This window comes from Lampetra planeri, chromosome 15, assembly GCF_965212315.1.
Source record: "Lampetra planeri chromosome 15, kcLamPlan1.2.h2, whole genome shotgun sequence".
In the NCBI taxonomy this organism is placed as follows: Eukaryota; Metazoa; Chordata; class Hyperoartia; order Petromyzontiformes; family Petromyzontidae; genus Lampetra; species Lampetra planeri.
In genome coordinates, this window is record NC_136121.1 from 13386610 (window position 1) to 13409026 (window position 22417).

The 22417-nt window shown below is 49.9% G+C and overlaps 2 protein-coding genes across 2 annotated transcripts in view; both read right to left on the bottom strand.

Moving 5' to 3' along the window:
* Positions 1 to 942: 942 nt before the first annotated feature.
* LOC144722776 (uncharacterized) lies at positions 943 to 15622 on the bottom strand. Its single transcript, XM_078601181.1, has 4 exons — positions 12872 to 15622; positions 5692 to 5856; positions 4913 to 5098; positions 943 to 4489 (listed from the first exon to the last, which is right to left on the bottom strand). Exons 1-4 carry the CDS (start codon positions 12953 to 12955, stop codon positions 2144 to 2146), a joined length of 2781 nt encoding a protein of 926 aa, XP_078457307.1. The 5' UTR covers positions 12956 to 15622; the 3' UTR covers positions 943 to 2143.
* Positions 15623 to 15736: 114 nt separating this feature from the next.
* Positions 15737 to 22417, bottom strand: part of AFF3 (ALF transcription elongation factor 3) — a 148245-nt gene continuing 141564 nt past the window's right edge. The window contains exon 22 of the mRNA XM_078601281.1: positions 15737 to 21971. Coding sequence (XP_078457407.1) covers positions 21853 to 21971 — 119 coding nt within the window. The 3' untranslated portion in view covers positions 15737 to 21852. The remainder of the gene's footprint in view (positions 21972 to 22417) is intronic.

The following is a 22417-nucleotide window of genomic DNA, read 5'->3' on the forward strand; positions in this document are numbered from 1 at the left end:
GTGAGGGGGGGGGGGGGCTGTGTGGAGGGGGCTGTGTGGGGGGGGGCGGGGGGCTGTGTGGAGGGGCTGTGTGGAGGGGGCTGTGTGTGGGGGCTGTGTGGTGGGGGGCTGTGTGGAGGGGCTGTGCAGCTCAAGTGCTGTCAGATCCGGCACCATGAACACACCTGAGTGACTGTAAGCAGTCATTGTTGTCCTATCAACATTTTGTTTTTAGTAAGACCACTTGGTCTCCGCAACCCCCCCATCTACCAACCCAGTCCCCAACAACACAACTAAGGTGACTAAGGTCACAGTACACAGAGATCATAGTCAAATGTCCACGCATGTTGTTAACGCTGTGTTAGGCATATGTCCCATGTTGTGTATCGGTGTGTTTTGTCGCTGCTACGTGGCCATTGTTCTCCGCGCACATTCAACATTTACCCTGCACTGTTGCCATGCCGCACCCCCACACACTCCATCCAAGCCCTGAGAGGCGTGGGAGAGGGCTGTAAGCCCGCGTTGAGAACTGCTGAACAAAAGAGTCTAAGAGTGTTGGTCCTCTTCTTGGTTCTTTCGGTAAAGTCACGTAGAAGGGAAATAATAAAATAATAAAAATAAAACATAATAAAATAATTCTCACGACGTTTCGGCCACAACGCAAGCAGCCGTCCTCAGGTGAAGAACAGTTGGTCCCGGTTCATCACATTGGGGTGCGAGGGGTGATCGCCTCCATCGGAAGACCTAAACCAGTGCTGGAAACTCCACATTTCCCACTGGCGTGGTGAGTATTCACCAGACAACCACTGTCGACTTCTTCCATCGTGGTAGTGTATTCATTTCATTGATACGGTATGCTAATGATCTGCATCGGCACCCCTTCTCAACCCCACGTGTGAGTCAATGGTTGTAACTGTGGCACGATCTGGACAGATAGCAAGAGGCACTACATAGTACATGTAAGAATACGTACCTAATTTTTTTTTATTTCTTAAAAGCCCCTCTAGTTAAAAAAATAAGACATTCAAAGACGGATTTTTTTTTTTATACCTCAGCGATTAATCAATGAGAAATGCACTCCTAAAAATATATACCGTGTGGAAATGTAGTTACATTTGCTGATCTTGAGTAGGACTTTTTAAAATGGATTTTTAACATTGTATTGATTTTACAAACCCACTACACTCGAATAAACAGCACTTACAGCAAACACATTTTTATTGAAACTTGGGGAATGTTAAGAGCACTAAATCCATGAACAGCGAGTTGATTTTACAGATGTCCACCTCTAAGCAGAGTTAAGCCTGGTTGGTACTTGCATAGGAGCCTGGCTGGGAATACCAGGTGTTGTTGGTGGCTTAAGTTGCAATGTGGAGAGCGGATTGCAGCACAGAAAACAAATTTGAATCTGTGGACAGCTGAGTTGCCTCATTGCACGTGTGGGATTTCTCCAGGTTCTCTGGTTTTCTCCCACATGCCAAAGACTCGTTAACACAATTTGCCAAACATCTCAATCTAGGAATCTCCAGAAAAAGATTCTTTACCCAGTAAATAAACATCATTATTAATGTTATTAGAGTATTAGTGCCCTTTCTATACACTCATGTGTGTGTAGTGCTGGAGGGATAAAAGATCAGGATTCATTTTTTTTTCATGAAGTTCAATAAATATAGCACATTTAATTACACTTGAAAATTGTTCAGAATAAATTAGCTGTAACTTACATTGTGAAAGTATAACTGTCATGTATGTATCCAACAACTAAAGTATGAGTGCTGTCATTTATAAAAAAATATATATATATATAAAAGGCCCTATATAAATCAGTGGGTCCGATGTAGGACCAATGTAAGATTTCTGGCTATGTTATTGTGGGTCCTGAGCAGGTGTATTGGTCCAATTAAAATGTGTCAGTCGAGTGTAATACTATGGGACCCCTGCAAGTCTATAAGTAATGTGTTAATCTATAGGTCCAATGCAAGCTTATGAACTGGAATCAGATCATGATGTAATGGCTATAACACATGAAATCAGCATCATTAGCCTAATTGTTGATGGTAGACATATGTACATTTTTATGCCCAAAAATAATCTTTACCAAGATGCAAACAAGGCCCCGTGCATTGTAGCGCCATATGGTTGTGCGTGGTCATTGCATCAACATTCACGTGGCTCCCAGTGCTACGTAGCTGATGTTGTACTTGTACTGCCACGAGCGGTCTCGGTCTCCCTGCACCGCCACCAGCAAGGTGCGTACCGTGCCTGGCGGCACAGGCACTTGGCCGCTCGCTCGGGGCTCCGTGGTGAGAGCCACTCCAGCCGCTGCCGCCACCACCACCAAGTTCTGCACCTCCACGCTGAGCGAGAGGGCGTAAGGGAGCTTGCAAGCGTTAACCACCTCCAGGGCCACACCGGAAACGCGCTGCCTCTTAAACAGGCACAAGCACCCACCACGAGCACACCCTGTCCTCTCTGTACGAGCACTCAACATGTCCTCTGCCATCAACTCTAGAGCAGCAGCAGCCAGGGATGGTTTGGGGAAATGGGACGGATCATGACGATAAGAGTCGCACACGCACAGGCGGGGGTCTACCCTCGGGTGCGCGCACTGCGCGTAGCGGCTGAATGGCGTGAGCCGCTCGTAGCGCACGGCTGCACCGCCGCCTGGCGTCAGCAAAACGGACACCGCAAATTTCTCACGAGAAGTCACTGGCAGACCATTCGACAGGCCCGGCCGCACGTAAATGTCCATCCTGACCATTGTGTCGGTGAAGGAATTGCTGTCCCCACTCACGTCTACCTCACTCGCTGACCCTTGCTCGGTTTGGACATTGTCGAACCAGAGAGCAACCAGCCTCTGGCACAAGCCTGGAACAGTTTGACCAGGGCTCCAAGGGTCAACCTGCTGCTGCTGTGCAAACAGAATCTCATTCATGTGCATCAAGGCGACCTCGGCGAACATGGCGAAGTAGGAGTCATTGTGCTGCGGACCCTGGTCGCTGCGGCAGATGCACACGTTTGGTTGGATCCTCGGTATGTCTTCACACGTCCTGCCCGCGGGTACGGCACTCAAAAGGCCGTCCCTGTTGATGCCATGGCGCTGCTGGAGTCTCAGGTCGCTTGCGTCAGCTGGCACGGCCGGGTGCTCGGCGAGAGCCCGCAGGGTTTGGTGGACATCCAGCAGGCTGACCAACCTACGCTGGTTCACGCCCAGGGCGCGCATCGCATCGGCTCCCAGCTCCTGTGCCACGGCGTCGGGCACCACTGCAAAAAACGCCGGCTGGAAGGTCTCCAGCCATGCCTGGGCAGGCGAGCTCTCCTCCAGGCGGCCGTACGTGTTGCCGTGGTCAGCCAGGATGAGCGAGAAGGTGGTACTGTCGGGGTGCGCGAGGAAGCGCACGTGCTCCGCCAGGTCGGCATCCAGGCCCTGCAGGCGTAGGCCCGTGTCCTCGTGCGCCGTGTCCAGGATCGTGAAGCTCAGCGCCGGGCGGCCGAGTGCCGCGAAGCTCGCCACGAAGTAGGTCACATAGCGCAGCAGGTAGGCGTGATGGTGGAGGCCATTGAAGCAGACGGCGTCGGGGCCGTGGAATACGTCACGCACGCCGTTCTCGGCCAGCACGACGCAGCTGCTGTAGGAGATGTCGACCCTGTCGATGCCAGCCCGGGTCAGCGCCTTCCGGAAGCGCCGCCGCCTGCGCTGCACCGTGTCGGGCCCGGGTGGCCGCACGCCGAGCTCCCGGACGAGCCCCCAGTCCCAGAGCCAGCACATGTCCTCGAGGTACAGCGTCTCGTAGCCGCGCCGCTTGTAGTGTCGGAAAACGCGCTCGGAGCGCACGGTGGCGTCGGCCCCCGCTGCCTCGTTAACCTCCCCGGCCAGTAGCGCCTGCAGGGACTCCTGGGTGCGGCTCTTGATGCCCTGCAGCAGCTGGAAGTCGAGCACCCGGCCGCCTCGCTTGAAGCCATGCTCATTCAAGCGTCGGAATTCCGCCACAGTCTTGGGTAGCGAGCGGTAGAAGTGGTGCCGGGACACGGAGTCCAGCAGCAGCACGTTCACACTGATAACAGCGGGCGGCCGACCAGGCACATCGCCCGATTCTGTCAGTCTCTCTCCTGCATCGGTGCTATTAACACTCTCTCCAGCAACAGCCTCCTCCTCTGAATCACCCTCCCCTTCTGCGTCTTTCTCCTCCTTCCCCTTGTCCTCCTGGTCCTCGTCGTCCGCTGTCTTCCTTGGGGCTCGCCGAAGGGCCGGCGGGAGGATGAGCAGCTGTGTGATCTGCCGCCTGTCTCTGGCGGTCACGCAGCGCAGGAGGCAGAAGCCCGGGTGGGGAGCCCCGTGGCCTCGGGGCAGGAGGTCAGCGTTGATGAAGGCCGCCGCCTGCGTGGCCACCTCGAAGTCCAACCAGCGGTAGGCGGCTGCGGCCTCGCGATACAGCCCGAGCGACACCGGGGTGGTACGGCTGCATAAGCCGTCGGCGCACACTACGTGCGGCGAGCTGCAGGAGGCGTTCTGAGAAACAAGAAGACCTCACTTAAGATTATAGAAACGAACACCACGGAGGTGAAGGGATGCCATCAATTACGTACGTGTTCACGATTGTGCTGTATCGCTCTCCGACGTGTCTTCCGGTTGTACCGCGTATTGTTCGGTATGATGTTTGAAGATTCACTCCATATGCTGGAAGCTTGTTCATGCAGTTACTGAACAAATTCCCAGCATATAGAGTGAAAAGTCAAACATAATTTGGTTTGGTGTTGTTTATTTTCTGTTACTTTTATATAATATTTTCCTGGTTAAACTATTTCACCTGGATAATCCCTCGTCAGACTGCCAATTGTCACAAACATAGAAAACACAGTCATATGCGTTTGTTGATTAAATGAATTGTTTTACATACAAAAAATATTATACTGATGTCGGTGGAGGCCTTACGTGCAGCACACAGATGTCGCGTCTGCGCTGGTGGTGACACGACGCAGGAGTCTTGTTACGGAAGAGTTCTCGGAGGACCTCACACACCTCGGGGGTCGTTTCCCGGGGCCGGCAGCGGGCCTGGGGCCAGGGGGACTCGAGGGGATCTGGACCGCCTATCCCTAGCTCTCCGCAATGCTGCCATTCCTTAAACATACACGCAACGCCCGCATGGGGTGTGTGTGAGTGGTGTTGGTCCATCCTTTTACTACACGAAGCCTCATGCAAATTCAGTTGTCAGCTCGTGAGAATTCATACGCAGAATATTTACATTCCGGTATAAATACTTTCTCTGTAATGCGACAATACGCAGCTGGAGCAAGTGATGAAGGGATACACGGAGAGACAAACATCTGAGACACAGAGAGGGACATGGAAATAAACTGGGAGGAGACAGAGGCATAGAAAGAGACATGGAGGAAGACGGAGAAAGACACGGAGCGAGATGCAGGGAGTGAAACACATTTTCATAACATGGGCACTATTTCAAAAAAGTGCAGGCTGGAAATTACATAATTTTAGTACAGTAAATGTAAAAAAATATTAAACGAATGTTACAAATTTTTTTTTTTACCGACTGCATGGGGCATGTTAGAGGAGGAATCATTCCGTTTCTGAAGAAGCTTCCATCGTGCCAAACAACGCGCGTTAAAACCCGAAAACACATTGGACAGGGGTCAAACCATTAACACAGAGGACACGGGCTCAGCGGCAATAACTGCTGTGTAAATTGAACGCACGGCCGTGTGCGCGTGAGATGCGGGAGCCGTGTCCATCTGCCAGGGCGCTCCCATTCGCTGGGTCTCCATTCGGGGTCCCCTTGGGTTGAGTGGAGCTGCAGGGCTCTGGCTGCCTGGCCGCACAGACGGGGTCTGGGCAGGCAAGGCAAGCCACACGTACACGACCTGCACACAGCACCACCACAGTGACGCCCACCGTCGGCATGAGCAGTGGTAGCCTTGGGCATGAGCAAACTAAGCCAAAGATGCAGGTCCCACGTAGCTCAAGGGGCCCTTGGTTTCATGAAGAAATTAGGGATGCACAAAATATAGTCTCGAATTAAGATCATAGTAACATTAACAGCCAATTACCATGAATAGAATAATTAAATCTCATCAATAGCTTGTCTGCAGCTATATTCTCAATTCATTTCTGTCCACTGCGTACATCGCATTTGTTTTGTAAGACTGTATCCTCTCATCTCTATCTCATTCCAACGTTTCTCTCATCTCAGTGCATCTCTGTACACTGTCTCTTGTCAACTCATTCGGGAGTCTAAACTGAAAGCACCACCTTATCATCAGCCACAATCAATCCACTGCTGGATGAATGCCTCCGCCAGGCCCGGGCGGCATCTGTCACCATCCTGCGATCTAAGAGCGCCCCCATCAGGAAAGTTGCATGGAGTTGGCTGCTCGGATATATTCCATCTCCATGGACCGTCCCGCTATTCTGTGCCAATTCCCTCGTCACGTCCACCCTCCTCGTTCCACCTCGTTCTTCCACCTCGTTCTTCCACCTTACCCTTGCCCTGCATTGGTGGCAGGCATCTTCCACAGCCCTTTTGTGTGTGTCTACGGGGTGGTCCACATGTCTTGTGCCCCCGATTTTATTCTCCACAACTTTATATATTTAAAGTAATGTTCATTTCAAACAAAAATGCAATGTGCAAAGATAAAAACAAAATTAGGTGTCAATTGGCGGTCACGAGGCATCAGGACCACTAAATGTACTTTGTCTCTTCTTAGCACGTGCTCAAACCATCTCAAGTCCGGCTTCCCTTACCTTCTGAAAATGTTTGAACGATTCTTGACGTCACGTTTTAATGTCATGAGACGTGGCCGACTGGAGCGAGGCTAATTACACCAAAGGCTGAGTGCTAATTTTCGAACCTGGGTGACTGAATGCTGCGCAAGTGGCTGGGTTTATGGTGGTTGGATGACGGCATATCGCTGTTTTGATACTGACCACTGAGAGAGTGTATGCGGCGTGTTGGTACGGACTGCTGGTGTGTTGCTACTGGCTCAGTGGTTGACTGGTGTGTTGGCACAAGCTGACTCAGTATTGATCATTTGGTACTGGTTGACTGTGTGTACTGCACTGCTGTTTTGGTACGACAGTGGTTGACTGTGTGTTGGCTGTGTGTACTGGTGTTGTGTACTGGTTGGCTGTGTGTACTGGTTGACTGTGTGTACTGGTGTTGTGTACTGGTTGACTGTGTGTACTGGTTGACTGTGTGTACTGGTTGGCTGTGTGTACTGGTTGGCTGTGTGTACTGGTTGACTGTGTGTACTGGTGTTGTGTACTGGTTGACTGTGTGTACTGGTTGACTGTGTGTACTGGTTGGCTGTGTGTACTGGTTGGCTGTGTGTACTGGTTGGCTGTGTGTACTGGTTGACTGTGTGTACTGGTTGGCTGTGTGTACAGGTTGGCTGTGTGTACTGGTTGACTGTGTGTACTGGTGTAGTGTACTGGTTGGCTGTGTGTACTGGTTGGCTGTGTGTACTGGTTGGCTGTGTGTACTGGTTGACTGTGTGTACTGGTGTGTGTACTGGTTGGCTGTGTGTACTGGTGTTGTGTACTGGTTGGCTGTGTGTACTGGTGTGTGTACTGGTTGGCTGTGTGTACTGGTTGACTGTACTGGTTGGCCGTGTGTACTGGTTGACTGTGTGTGCTGGTTGGCTGTGTGTACTGGTTGGCTGTGTGTACTGGTTGGCTGTGTGTACTGGTTGGCTGTGTGTACTGGTTGGCTGTGTGTACTGGTTGACTGTGTGTACTGGTGTGTGTACTGGTTGGCTGTGTGTACTGGTGTGTGTACTGGTTGGCTGTGTGTACTGGTTGACTGTACTGGTTGGCCGTGTGTACTGGTTGACTGTGTGTGCTGGTTGGCTGTGTGTACTGGTTGGCTATGTGTACTGGTTGGCTGTGTGTACTGGTTGGCTGTGTGTACTGGTTGGCTGTGTGTACTGGTTGGCTGTGTGTACTGGTTGGCTGTGTGTACTGGTTGGCTGTGTGTACTGGTTGGCTGTGTGTACTGGTTGGCTGTGTGTACTGGTTGGCTGTGTGTACTGGTTGGCTGTGTGTACTGGTGTTGTGTACTGGTTGGCTGTGTGTACTGGTTGACTGTACTGGTTGGCCGTGTGTACTGGTTGACTGTGTGTACTGGTTGGCCGTGTGTACTGGTTGACTATGTGTACTGGTTGGCTGTGTGTACTGGTTGGCTGTGTGTACTGGTTGGCTGTGTGTACTGGTTGGCTGTGTGTACTGGTTGGCTGTGTGTACTGGTTGGCTGTGTGTACTGGTTGGCCGTGTGTACTGGTTGACTATGTGTACTGGTTGGCTGTGTGTACTGGTTGGCTGTGTGTACTGGTTGGCTGTGTGTACTGGTTGGCTGTGTGTACTGGTTGGCTGTGTGTACTGGTGTTGTGTACTGGTTGGCTGTACTGGTTGGCCGTGTGTACTGGTTGACTGTGTGTGCTGGTTGGCTGTGTGTACTGGTTGACTGTGTGTACTGGTTGGCTGTGTGTACTGGTTGGCTGTGTGTACTGGTTGGCTGTGTGTACTGGTTGACTGTACTGGTTGGCCGTGTGTACTGGTTGACTGTGTGTGCTGGTTGGCTGTGTGTACTGGTGTTGTATACTGGTTGGCTGTGTGTACTGGTTGGCTGTGTGTACTGGTTGGCTGTGTGTACTGGTTGACTGTACTGGTTGGCCGTGTGTACTGGTTGACTGTGTGTGCTGGTTGGCTGTGTGTACTGGTGTTGTATACTGGTTGGCTGTGTGTACTGGTTGACTGTGTGTGCTGGTTGGCTGTGTGTACTGGTTGACTGTGTGTACTGGTTGGCTGTGTGTACTGGTTGACTGTGTGTACTGGTTGGCTGTGTGTACTGGTTGACTGTACTGGTTGGCCGTGTGTACTGGTTGACTGTGTGTGCTGGTTGGCTGTGTGTACTGGTGTTGTATACTGGTTGACCGTGTGTACTGGTTGACCGTGTGTGCTGGTTGGCCGTGTGTACTGGTTGACCGTGTGTGCTGGTTGGCTGTGTGTACTGGTGTTGTGTACTGGTTGGCTGTGTGTGCTGGTTGGCTGTGTGTACTGGTGTTGTGTGTGCTGGTTGGCTGTGTGTACTGGTGTTGTGTGTGCTGGTTGACCGTGTGTGCTGGTTGGCTGTGTGTGCTGGTTGGCCGTGTGTACTGGTTGGCTGTGTGTACTGGTGTTGTGTACTGGTTGACTGTGTGTACTGGTTGGCTGTGTGTGCTGGTTGGCCGTGTGTACTGGTTGGCCGTGTGTACTGGTTGGCCGTGTGTACTGGTTGGCTGTGTGTACTGGTTGGCTGTGTGTACTGGTTGGCTGTGTGTACTGGTTGGCTGTGTGTACTGGTTGGCTGTGTGTACTGGTGTTGTGTACTGGTTGGCTGTGTGTACTGGTTGACTGTACTGGTTGGCCGTGTGTACTGGTTGACTGTGTGTACTGGTTGGCCGTGTGTACTGGTTGACTATGTGTACTGGTTGGCTGTGTGTACTGGTTGGCTGTGTGTACTGGTTGGCTGTGTGTACTGGTTGGCTGTGTGTACTGGTTGGCTGTGTGTACTGGTTGGCCGTGTGTACTGGTTGACTATGTGTACTGGTTGGCTGTGTGTACTGGTTGGCTGTGTGTACTGGTTGGCTGTGTGTACTGGTTGGCTGTGTGTACTGGTTGGCTGTGTGTACTGGTGTTGTGTACTGGTTGGCTGTACTGGTTGGCCGTGTGTACTGGTTGACTGTGTGTGCTGGTTGGCTGTGTGTACTGGTTGACTGTGTGTACTGGTTGGCTGTGTGTACTGGTTGGCTGTGTGTACTGGTTGGCTGTGTGTACTGGTTGACTGTACTGGTTGGCCGTGTGTACTGGTTGACTGTGTGTGCTGGTTGGCTGTGTGTACTGGTGTTGTATACTGGTTGGCTGTGTGTACTGGTTGGCTGTGTGTACTGGTTGGCTGTGTGTACTGGTTGACTGTACTGGTTGGCCGTGTGTACTGGTTGACTGTGTGTGCTGGTTGGCTGTGTGTACTGGTGTTGTATACTGGTTGGCTGTGTGTACTGGTTGACTGTGTGTGCTGGTTGGCTGTGTGTACTGGTTGACTGTGTGTACTGGTTGGCTGTGTGTACTGGTTGACTGTGTGTACTGGTTGGCTGTGTGTACTGGTTGACTGTACTGGTTGGCCGTGTGTACTGGTTGACTGTGTGTGCTGGTTGGCTGTGTGTACTGGTGTTGTATACTGGTTGACCGTGTGTACTGGTTGACCGTGTGTGCTGGTTGGCCGTGTGTACTGGTTGACCGTGTGTGCTGGTTGGCTGTGTGTACTGGTGTTGTGTACTGGTTGGCTGTGTGTGCTGGTTGGCTGTGTGTACTGGTGTTGTGTGTGCTGGTTGGCCGTGTGTGCTGGTTGGCCGTGTGTACTGGTTGGCCGTGTGTACTGGTGTTGTGTACTGGTTGACCGTGTGTGCTGGTTGGCCGTGTGTGCTGGTTGGCCGTGTGTGCTGGTTGGCCGTGTGTGCTGGTTGGCCGTGTGTGCTGGTTGGCCGTGTGTGCTGGTTGGCCGTGTGTGCTGGTTGGCCGTGTGTGCTGGTTGGCCGTGTGTGCTGGTTGGCCGTGTGTGCTGGTTGGCCGTGTGTGCTGGTTGGCCGTGTGTGCTGGTTGGCCGTGTGTGCTGGTTGGCCGTGTGTGCTGGTTGGCCGTGTGTGCTGGTTGGCCGTGTGTGCTGGTTGGCCGTGTGTGCTGGTTGGCCGTGTGTGCTGGTTGGCCGTGTGTGCTGGTTGGCCGTGTGTGCTGGTTGGCCGTGTGTGCTGGTTGGCCGTGTGTGCTGGTTGGCCGTGTGTGCTGGTTGGCCGTGTGTGCTGGTTGGCCGTGTGTGCTGGTTGGCCGTGTGTGCTGGTTGGCCGTGTGTGCTGGTTGGCCGTGTGTGCTGGTTGGCCGTGTGTGCTGGTTGGCCGTGTGTGCTGGTTGGCCGTGTGTGCTGGTTGGCCGTGTGTGCTGGTTGGCCGTGTGTGCTGGTTGGCCGTGTGTGCTGGTTGGCCGTGTGTGCTGGTTGGCCGTGTGTGCTGGTTGGCCGTGTGTGCTGGTTGGCCGTGTGTACTGGTGTTGTGTACTGGTTGGCCGTGTGTGCTGGTTGGCCGTGTGTGCTGGTTGGCCGTGTGTGCTGGTTGGACGTGTGTACTGGTTGGCCGTGTGTACTGGTGTGTGTGCTGGTTGGCCGTGTGTGCTGGTTGGACGTGTGTACTGGTTGGCCGTGTGTACTGGTGTTGTGTACTGGTTGGCCGTGTGTGCTGGTTGGCCGTGTGTGCTGGTTGGCCGTGTGTGCTGGTTGGCCGTGTGTGCTGGTTGGCCGTGTGTGCTGGTTGGCCGTGTGTGCTGGTTGGCCGTGTGTGCTGGTTGGCCGTGTGTGCTGGTTGGCCGTGTGTACTGCTGTTGTGTGTGCTGGTTGGCCGTGTGTGCTGGTTGGCCGTGTGTGCTGGTTGGCCGTGTGTGCTGGTTGGCCGTGTGTGCTGGTTGGCCGTGTGTGCTGGTTGGCCGTGTGTGCTGGTTGGCCGTGTGTGCTGGTTGGCCGTGTGTGCTGGTTGGCCGTGTGTGCTGGTTGGCCGTGTGTGCTGGTTGGCCGTGTGTGCTGGTTGGACGTGTGTACTGGTTGGCCGTGTGTACTGGTGTGTGTACTGGTTGGCCGTGTGTGCTGGTTGGCCGTGTGTACTGGTTGGCCGTGTGTGCTGGTTGGCCGTGTGTGCTGGTTGGCCGTGTGTGCTGGTTGACCGTGTGTGCTGGTTGGCCGTGTGTGCTGGTTGGCCGTGTGTACTGGTTGGCCGTGTGTGCTGGTTGGCCGTGTGTGCTGGTTGACCGTGTGTGCTGGTTGGCCGTGTGTGCTGGTTGGCCGTGTGTACTGGTTGGCCGTGTGTGCTGGTTGACCGTGTGTGCTGGTTGGCCGTGTGTGCTGGTTGACCGTGTGTACTGGTTGTCCGTGTGTACTGGTTGACCGTGTGTACTGGTTGACCGTGTGTACTGGTGTTGTGTACTGGTTGACCGTGTGTACTGGTTGGCTGTGTGTACTGGTTGGCTGTGTGTACTGGTTGGCTGTGTGTACTGGTGTGTGTACTGGTTGGCTGTGTGTACTGGTTGGCTGTGTGTGCTGGTTGGCTGTGTGTACTGGTTGGCTGTGTGTGCTGGTTGGCTGTGTGTACTGGTGTTGTGTACTGGTTGGCTGTGTGTACTGGTTGACTGTGTGTGCTGGTTGGCTGTGTGTGCTGGTGTTGTGTACTGGTTGGCTGTGTGTACTGGTTGGCTGTGTGTACTGGTTGGCCGTGTGTACTGGTTGGCTGTGTGTACTGGTTGGCTGTGTGTACTGGTGTTGTGTACTGGTTGGCTGTGTGTACTGGTTGACTGTGTGTACTGGTTGGCTGTGTGTGCTAGTTGGCTGTGTGTGCTGGTTGGCTGTGTGTACTGGTTGACTGTGTGTACTGGTTGACTGTGTGTACTGGTCGGCTGTGTGTACTAGTTGACTGTGTGTACTGGTTGGCTGTGTGTGCTGGTTGGCTGTGTGTGCTGGTTGGCTGTGTGTACTGGTTGGCTGTGTGTGCTGCTTGGCTGTGTGTACTGGTTGGCTGTGTGTACTGGTGTTGTGTACTGGTTGGCTGTGTGTACTGGTTGGCTGTGTGTACTGGTTGGCTGTGTGTACTGGTTGGCCGTGTGTGCTGGTTGGCTGTGTGTACTGGTTGGCTGTGTGTACTGGTGTTGTGTGCTGGTTGGCTGTGTGTACTGGTTGGCTGTGTGTACTGGTTGACTGTGTGTACTGGTGTTGTGGCACTGCCTGACTGTGTGCTGCGTTACCGTGCTGGTGAACTGGCTGTGACCCCCCCCCTGGCTACTCTCCATCACCCTTCGGGCCACGTGGCTCACCTGCAGGGCCGCGCCGAGCACCGACAGCGCCAGGCACAGGCGCCAAGTCCTCGCGGGCCGCACGCACAGCCACGCGGCCACCATCGCCGCCAGGTGACCCCAATGCCACGCAGTTGACCCCAGTTCCACGCAGCTGACCTCCTGTGGCACGCAGCTGACCCCGTGCCACGCAGGTGACCCCCAGTGGCACGAAGGTGACCCCCAGTGGCACGAAGGTGACCCCAATGCCACGCAGGTGTGGCGAGCACGTGAGCCGTGGAATTGACACCCGACTGACACACGCGCACACGCTTGCCCGGTTTGTTACACTCTTAAAATAAGTTTGCTAGTCGGCGAATACTGGCCGCCGTTGGCAGTGCGCCGCACAAAAAGCAACAACACTGCAAGATGAAGTATTAAATAGGCGACGTTTCGGGCCAATGGCCTTTCTTCACAGCACACCGAGAGGCCATCGAGGGAGCCCAGTTTGGTTGTCACAGCGTGACCGCAGCCCGGGTTTATTTTTATTTAAAAAACACCGCCTTTGTATCTTCGGGCACCCTTCCCGTGCGCATTCTTTTCGAGCTGCCCGGTTTCTATGGGGACCCGACCGGTTGGGTGAGTTTGGAGGTTTTCGCAAAGCCCTCGCTGCTTTGCTTGCTTGCTGACTTGGTCGTGACTGGAGGGTTTTTTTGCGGGGGTGTTGCCCATCCCACCAATTGCATGCAGGCGAAGGAAGAAGACACGCGGCAAATGCTGCCGCTGCTGCCGCATACCCCTTCTTAAATTACCTGTGTGGAATTCGACCGCAGGGAGCGCACAACGCTGCAAAGTCGCAGGCTTTCCAAGATGAATAAACCCTGCTCGAGTCTCTCTGGACTGCATGCAACACGCTCTACGTTTTTAAAAATAATAAAACAGGTTATTCATTTAATTATAGACAGCACCTTGTCAATCCACGGCTAGGTTGAAGGCCCTCAAACCCATGCCGTCCGTCTCAGTGACAGGAGGTATTTGACCATACTTCACCACACTGGTCAGTGAGGGTTTGAAGGTGAGGGAGCACCACAGATTTGGTTCAGATATCGCGTGCCACTGATCTGAGCAGTGGCAGTCTCCAACTCGTATTATTATCGACTCAAATCGCTCTGGCTTCTCTATGAAAGGCCATTGTCCACAACGTCGCCTATTATATATTTTCAAGGCAGAGTTATTGACAAATGCGTTTTTTTTTCATAGATAAAATAGTTTTCACTTAACAGCCAGAAAACACATCGGAGTGCCACTCGCCACTGCTGTTAGTCGTGACAGAGAATCATGATCGAACTCAGGTACAGTATTTGAGTTTCTAGACAAAGTGCCCAACTGCACCCCAATTATTTGGCTTAATGATGAATCAACTGCCTAGCCACCGATGTTCCGTGCTGCCGTATACTTGCCACACTTCCAATAATGCGTTTTCTTTTCATGTCCAATGAAGGGCAGCACCAAATTTTTGCCCAAAAAAAGTGTTCAAAATAGACATTTTCATGAGACTTTTGGCCAAAAAAACTTGCCAATGTAACGCTCACCAATTATTAATGGGTTCCCATTTAGATGGAGACATTAGTGAGCTTATTCAAACGAAAATTGCTCCGTTTCGACTCAAAACAGGTTGAGTTTCCAGTTGTCAAAACAAAATTGTCTCCTCAACAACTGTTACCAATGCATTGTCCTATAATTCATGGAGCTTTTAACTTTAATTGGATGAAATGTCAAGTGCAGCTTGTTTCAACTTCAAACGTAGTGCATCCTGAATGCATTTCTTCGACTAAATATAAATGCAATATACAGTATAGTATTATGCTGTTAACGAAGATATGATTTTTGGAAGGACGTGTGTAAAATGTTATTCGTGCCATCTATTTTCAAATCAACTATTTCAAGAAAACTACAAATGTTAAAACTAAACGGTTAATTGGCAACCTGATCAATGGGGCAAATCGCCAGGGCTGATTACTTTTGGCAATTTGACCAAGCTGTGAATCTGGCCCCCTTTGTCTGTGGGACTCGACAGGAGCATGTGTGGGGGGTGCACGCACGCAGGGGGTTGTGGTTTGTCGCCAAGAGGTTTTAATATCTCCTGCTGAGCTGCAAATAAAACGGTGGGCAGCAGCTTAACGCATGCTGGGAACACCCCAACTCCTACCATGGTGTCCTCCCCCACTCGCAGTGCTGCCACAATCCTGAATTGACCGAGGGATGCTCATACAATGTGTACACACACACAATTAAAGTAGCTTGTTAAATGACCACGATCCTGAATGTAAACACGATGATGATGGTGCTGCTGCTGCACTCAGGGATACTCTGCACTCTCATCGTAATCATTGCACATCATCGTTTGTATTTCTCAGTGCTCAACCACCTTACCATCGGAGGTAAAACAATTGTATTTAACTTTTTGTAATAAAACCTCTTTTCCCTATTCCCTAAAGTCTTGCTGTACCATCATTTATTCCCTCTTAGCTGAGGGCTAATTTATGTCACAGGCTTCAGGGCCTACGCTCATTAACTTGTATTTAAACAAAAAGTGCGTATCTGTTGATTGCTGTAAGCTAATCAAGTTGGTAAGAATGATATCGACAGCGAAAGGTGGCATCGAAGGCTTTGGCCGTGATGACATCTTGATAAGAAACAGATTACGCTCTTGTGGGGTTAGCACAGAGCCAACTGCGAGGTAAAGTGTTGCACTTAAAGCCATCAAGGGGCTCTTGGACATTTCCTGACAAGTTTGCTCCAGACATTTGACACCATATACCGTCCGCGTACAACACAACAGCGAGACTGAGGAAATACCTGAGCGGCTAAATAATAATAATAAAAAATGACCAAGGCAATCCAATATAATGCTTTGCAACGTTTATAAATGCCTTTATTAACGACAGTTTGTACAACATAACAAACCATGGCGCAGCTGAGAATGCAGGCTTGTGTGTGATCCTGCAATTGAAATATTTATTACACAATGCTGAATGTCCACAGTGGAGTGAGTGATGGGTGAAGTGAGCTCAACTTTCGTGTGCTGTCTGCGTGCGATGCGCGTGTTGTCTCTGTGCGGTGAGAGTGCGGTGTGTGAGTGTGGTGGTCGGTGGTGGTGGGGGGATTGCCGACAAATGATTGCCAGCTCAGAAATGTTGAAACGATCGAGTTCAGAGCAGTTCACAGCATGAAAAAAGACGTGAGCCGCCCTCAACCACTCCCCAACACGCTTAATGCAAAGACATACAGCAAGCCAGCAACACGTCAGCCCCCCCAAACACCCCCCTATACCCCCCCCCCAAATCGCCGTTTTATCCCGAGTGTCAGGGTTTTACAAAGAGGAGTCGTACAGGCAAGGCAGCGCACTACGAATTATCAACACAGGGTCAGTCCACAGCTTAAAGACACCAACAGACTCTAGAACATATGCATGCTCTCTCCAAAGACATGGTTATTATATTAATGTAATTAGCGTCACCCTTGGTGTCCTGTCTGTCACATCCCGTCCCGATCCAACCCACCCACCCACCACCCCGGCACAAAAAAAAACAAATTTACCAGAGCGTGTCTGCTACAGTTGGTACCAATTCTCACTACAGGTACCTGCTAATCTCTAACAGTACCTTGCACTCCAATAAATAATGTACTCACTATTAAAACTCTGCAACCAGAGCCTCAAATACACGAAAAATAGGGGATTTGGTCTATAAAATATCACATAAATATCGCTCGTGTACCAACCCAATAACGGCAAGCTAAGGCCGGATCCTTCTGTGGGCTTGGTAGATTATGGGCTCGGATTTCCCCCTTGCGCTTCTCTGCACACTCTATTCCGCTTAAATAAAAAACACGATGTCACCTATTGCGGGGGCAGTGCTAGTTTACTGGGAGCTACGCGACTGGTTCCGAACACCAAAGTTTTCAATCGACCCTATACTGTACAATCAAAATTGGCAACAGTTTCATTGCTGCCACCTCTGCGCGGGCAGAATTCCAGTTGAATTGGTTGGGGAATAGAGTGTGTGTGGGGGCTGCTTCGTTGGCCTTAGTGGCTTTTAACAATAGTCTACCACGTAACAGCTGTCCTGCCGGCCACCGCGTGGCACAGGATGGGTTAAAGTAGGAGGTCGCGTGTTATCCCACAGTGAGATGTCACTGCAGCGGGTTTACTGCCACTAGATGTGCCTCGCTTGGCGCTACTTTAAAAGACTTTTGGCAATTACGATAGCAATAAATAAAGTAAAATATTCTTTGATTTTATATATATATATTTTTTAAATAGCATCTGTAAGTGATGGTCATTCATTCTTTGACTCACATTAAACACAGCTTCTGTTGGACCCTTAATTCTGAACTCAGCTACTTCATGGCAGTCCTCTGGAATTTTTTAACTGGGCTGTAACCAGGAGTAAAGGCTTATTCATAAACAACAACAATAATAACAACAACAACAACATAATTGCTTTGAACATCTTTGTGACAGGTACTGGTAGTGTTTTTGATGATAGGCTTCCCATGATGACAAATTAGGCGTGTAGCGATCCACCGGCCATAATCGTTTCCGATGCTCATCGAAACGTGAGTGTTAAGAATCGACTCTTTACAAAGTGTACAAATTACAAGTAAATGTGACATCTAAGCCAAGGGAGCAAATAAGAGTGAACAAAAGAGATGGAATAAAAAGAGAAAATACAAATGAGAGGGTATAGACGAAACATTATTTTTGGTAATTATTCTGGAATCAACCTGTGACCACTGACGCATGACAATTCAACGGATCGCAGGGCGGGTGCCGGGATGAATCGTCGCAGGCCTAATCGCAATGCCGCCTTGCGATAAGTTCATCTGATTTAAGACATACACGGTTGCTGTACATTTAAATAAATATCTGAACAAAAAAGTTTCCTAAAGTGTGTTTTTGCAAATAGTACATTTCTCAGAACATTCAATCCAATGCATCCTTGAATTGTATTTCTCTCTACATGTTCATCACTGACATATTTTATCAGTCAGAGACTACTACTGCTTAGTGATTACACGGGATATATTTTTGCAATCAAATATATCATGGCTGTTGTTTTTTTACAATACCTCTGCCAGATGGATGTTTTTCATATATTTATTAAGTTCACATATTCTCAGTTGCCACTACTCAATAAGTAAAACAGACTATGCATAGTGTTGTCAATACCCTTTTCAGATCGGTACCTATAAAATGCATCTTTAAATAAAATGTTTCTTTTCTTTTGATAAACTTCATAATTTAAGGTATAATCTATATTTAAACTTTTAGGAAGGTTTCTCTTAGTGTATCCAAATATAAATGTTAAGACATGATTGTGCCATCGTTCAAAAGTACAGGGAACGTATTTCAGTGTTAGTCTCCTCCTTAATGTTGCTGGTACCCACTGGCACCTAAGTTGTGGAATTCCATTTTTCTGAAATTGTTTCTTTTGATAGTCTAACTGACCTTCCCAACTACCCCACAGACCCCACAGACCCCACCCCTACCCAACCCATCAATACCCTCGCCACCATGTACAGGTATTCACAAAAAAAATTATATTGAGAAATGAAAGCCTTAAATTTCGATTTAAAGCTTTCGTGACTGCAGGGATTCATCTTCTTGGTTCTTTCGGTAAAGTCACGTAGAAGGGAAATAATAAAATCATAAAAATTAAACATAATAAAATTATTCTCACGACGTTTCGGAGGCAACACAAGCTTCCGTCTTCAGGTGGAACCGTCACAGCACGATAGCTGTATTATGTTTTATTGTTATTATTTTATTATTTCCCTTCTACGTGACTTTACCGAAAGAACAAAGAAGATTAAAGCCTTATTTAATGCCATCTATCCAGGAGGCTGGGCTTGTGGCAGAGTTGTGTCCCTGTGCAGTAGTGCAGACTCGCCCCCAGCGGAGGGCCTCACCAGGGCACGTGTGTTACTCATCAGTCACAGCCTCCAAGCTCATTCACATTGTTACATTGCACGTACTTGAATCTCCCCCACTTTTGTCAACCTGCCCATGTGAGAACTGCACATTGGATTTTTCCGTGGGAGGAGGGGGGGGGAATTGAATGTTTTCTCCTATGTAGGTTTTCGCAGTTGTGCTCTACAGCTCTTCGATGTGTGTTTTCAGGTTTGTGCTAACTCGGGCCTGACGCCCGACGCCCGACGTTTTGCTCCGTGTGCTGAGAGCCTTACGCAGTACAACCAGAAAATATATATCAGTTCGCCACGTTATTCGACGTTTCATGCAAAATCGCAGGGAGGCAGGAAACAAGTGGCTTATTATTACTAACTCCTCCCGTGAAGTTTCCTATAAGTACAAAGCCAAATGTGTGTGTTGGGTAAAATCGGCGAAAAAAACCCGCGGTAATGCCGCGCACAAACGATTGATGTCACTGTCTTTGAAGTGCTACATGGACTGCCGCACGCTGGTTTTGTTCGCGGCGCGTTCAAGGTACGCTCGCACGCGAGGACAAACCACAACTCGCGGCAGTGGGCCTCAGTCATCTCCAAACGCTCCACTGGAATAAAATCGAAATGCATCGCTTCCCCCCACCCCCCAGCCATATCCCACCACCACCAACAACAACAAATACAAACAAAACAAGAAGAAAACGGGCACATTACCTCTCGTTGCTTAATTTTTAAACGTTTTTTTTCTCACAGGTTGCAATACCCACGTAATGCCAGGAAGGTGCACACTTGACGTTCCAATGGGCTGGAGCTCAAATGCCAAGAAGTGTGGCTTTACATTTCCAAGGTTCAAATGCGGGACCCACGTGAGGTCAGGAGTGAACGGATGAACGGAACGCCTCTGCCTTTCAAAAACACCACAATCTGGCACGCAGCACGGGGGACATGCGGCTTGACGACCATAAACGCCGCTGACATTTCTCACGTAATACGGCACACTACAGCTTATTAATCCGGTGGCTGGTACGAACGTCTTATTTAATGTCTCTTGGTGGCTGAAGCAGTTTAAACGATAACACAATCTCACTCAGGGCAGCGGCCACCGCCGATCTCGTGTCGTTCTTTGTAGGATGAACGTCACTCCTATGCTCACTCAGAGATCGCAATTCACTTTTATAAAAAGGGATGGATGTCTCTGGTACAATGAATTCTTTGTTGTTGCTGTACGATAAAACAGAGGAGGACATCATAAATATCCTTACCCATGAATGATTACCCAGTTGAGGTGTGTTTTGGATGTTAGTCAGAAAAGGCTAAAGATTGGCTCCTGGCTTATGTTCTGTTAGAAATTGATATAAACTGTTCTAGAAAATCCTATGTAATTCCGGAAATAACAATTCCCTAAAGCACTGTTTATATATAAACAAGAGGCAGTTTAAATATTTTCAAGGGAGAGGCCACTGAAAGCACGATCACACTGATACTGTTGTTCAATTTAGCCACCCCTGACATCAAAGCATCGTAACATGTTCTAAGTAATAAATAAGGTGGGACTTGAAAGGAAACCTATCTTTTGGACCTGGGTGACCTTTCTTTAACATTTCAATCTCGAAATATTTTTGGCGGCCTCGTGTGTCTATACATTTATACGCTGGAAGCCGCCCCCCCCCCCTCCCTGCAACTTATATACGGTACTTTCGGTAGAAACTGACGTAGGGAATGGCGTGATTGTTTATATTAGCACCATACTGATAGGCAGACGAGGAGAGGGGAGCACTTGCTCACAAAGCGAGATCGTTAAAAAACTGCTCCAGCCAAAAAAAAAAGTTATTTTTTTCTTCCAGGGTTTGCCACAAGAACGCAAGAGCCACTCCGAACGTCACGGACGCACTACTACATCGAGTGATTTTTTTAAATTTTCTTTTTTTTATTTCTCTTTTTGTACGAGTTCTTCTCTTGTTATCTACAAATCTCTAAGGCACGTCACATGGTACCGAGAAAAAAATAAAGAGAAAGATACTTCCCAGCAGGGCACTTTGCACGCAGAGAATAATGACCCCCCCCGCCACGTCGCTCAAGCAGGAGGATCACTTCCACCGTATCGTTTCACGGCCTTATAGTTTTACGCAAGAAGTGTTTTTTTTACCGTTAAATAAAGACCGTGCATATTTTTGGATTAAAAAAAAAAATTATATATATTTTTAAAATGTGAACTCTTGTTTTTTTTGTTTGTTTTGTGTTTATCAATGAAGCGATCCGCACTCTTACTGCACTATCAAAACTTGCTGAAGGTTTTTGCTTTTTTTTCCCCCACTTTAGTCAGACAGCGATGCTTGTGCAGCCCCAAAGGCGAGGGGGAATGTTCTGATCCAGGCTGTGATCTCTGCCTCGTCTCACTTGTCGAGCAACATGAAGTGCGACGGGCATGAGTTCCGACGGATAAAAACTCAACACGCGCTGCTTCTGCCAACGTAGTCGGAGCATCCTTCGCTCGCAATCTGTGTCATCATCTGATGGACTATCCATATTGGCACAAGGCTTATCTGGTGGTGATTTGTTGATTTGCGTTTTTTTTGTGATTTTTGAGGCTGTGAGGTGAACAGAGTTTCCAGACAAACCTGGTCTTTAGCTTCTCCTTCAACTGCTGTGCAATGACTAAGTGGCTCCGATTGTCCTCTCCTATGAAGGAAGAAGAGCAATAAAGCAATGTTTGTTTCGCGCCCCCAACGTCATCTTGCGCGTGTTGCAGAAGTGTTTCTTTCCACACCCGCCGATATTCCGTACAACCGTAGGGCACGGGAACGCGCGCAAAGGTTGCTTCGAAATCAGGGGGCTTCCATCTTCCACCGCGAAAATAGGGATCGGCACGAGCGAACTTATGTCCCAAGAACCAGTACGGAGGGGGAGGCGCTAGCTCAGCAGGGCAGGCGTTAATCCCGTCAGCGGGCGAGGGGGACTGGAACGCAATCCCAGGCAGCGCCACTTCAATCCTCGCCGCCCACACAGCAGCGCAAGTGCGTCTGCGTGGGGTGGGATAGGGACGGGCTACATACGGGCTACGTCCGGGTCTCCAGGCGCAGCCAGTGCAGGCTCTGTCGGCAGTGACGCACGAGGTGGCCCAGGCTGCTGCTCAGGGTCAAGGCCCCCACGGCGGAATCCACAGCCTGGAAAAACTCTGCAGGGGCAGGACGGGAGGAACACACAAAAGCACATTTTAACTGTCAGCGGTGCTGCTACTGCTGCCGCTGTCTGTACAGGGACCACCGTTGTGATGTGTGGGAGATAAAAAAAAAAACATCCACATCACAGACAGAGGAAACGGAATATATGAATATCCCAGGGCTGATGTGGTGGTGATGGGCAAGCTAGACGTCACATCGGGCCGTTCATTAAGCTGAGAATACTTTGACTTGGGATTTCCATGTTAATTTAGCTATGGTATGGTGAATGGAAATGAATGACTGGAAACTGCACAGGAAGCCACTCCTTTTTGGCAAAAATCGTATTGGCAATGGCCAGCATAATGAGGTGACAAATACGCATACATCTTGTACGACGATTAGTAGTAAACAAAAAGCACAGGTCTTTGTTAATCTGCTGCTGGATGAAGGCCTCCCCATT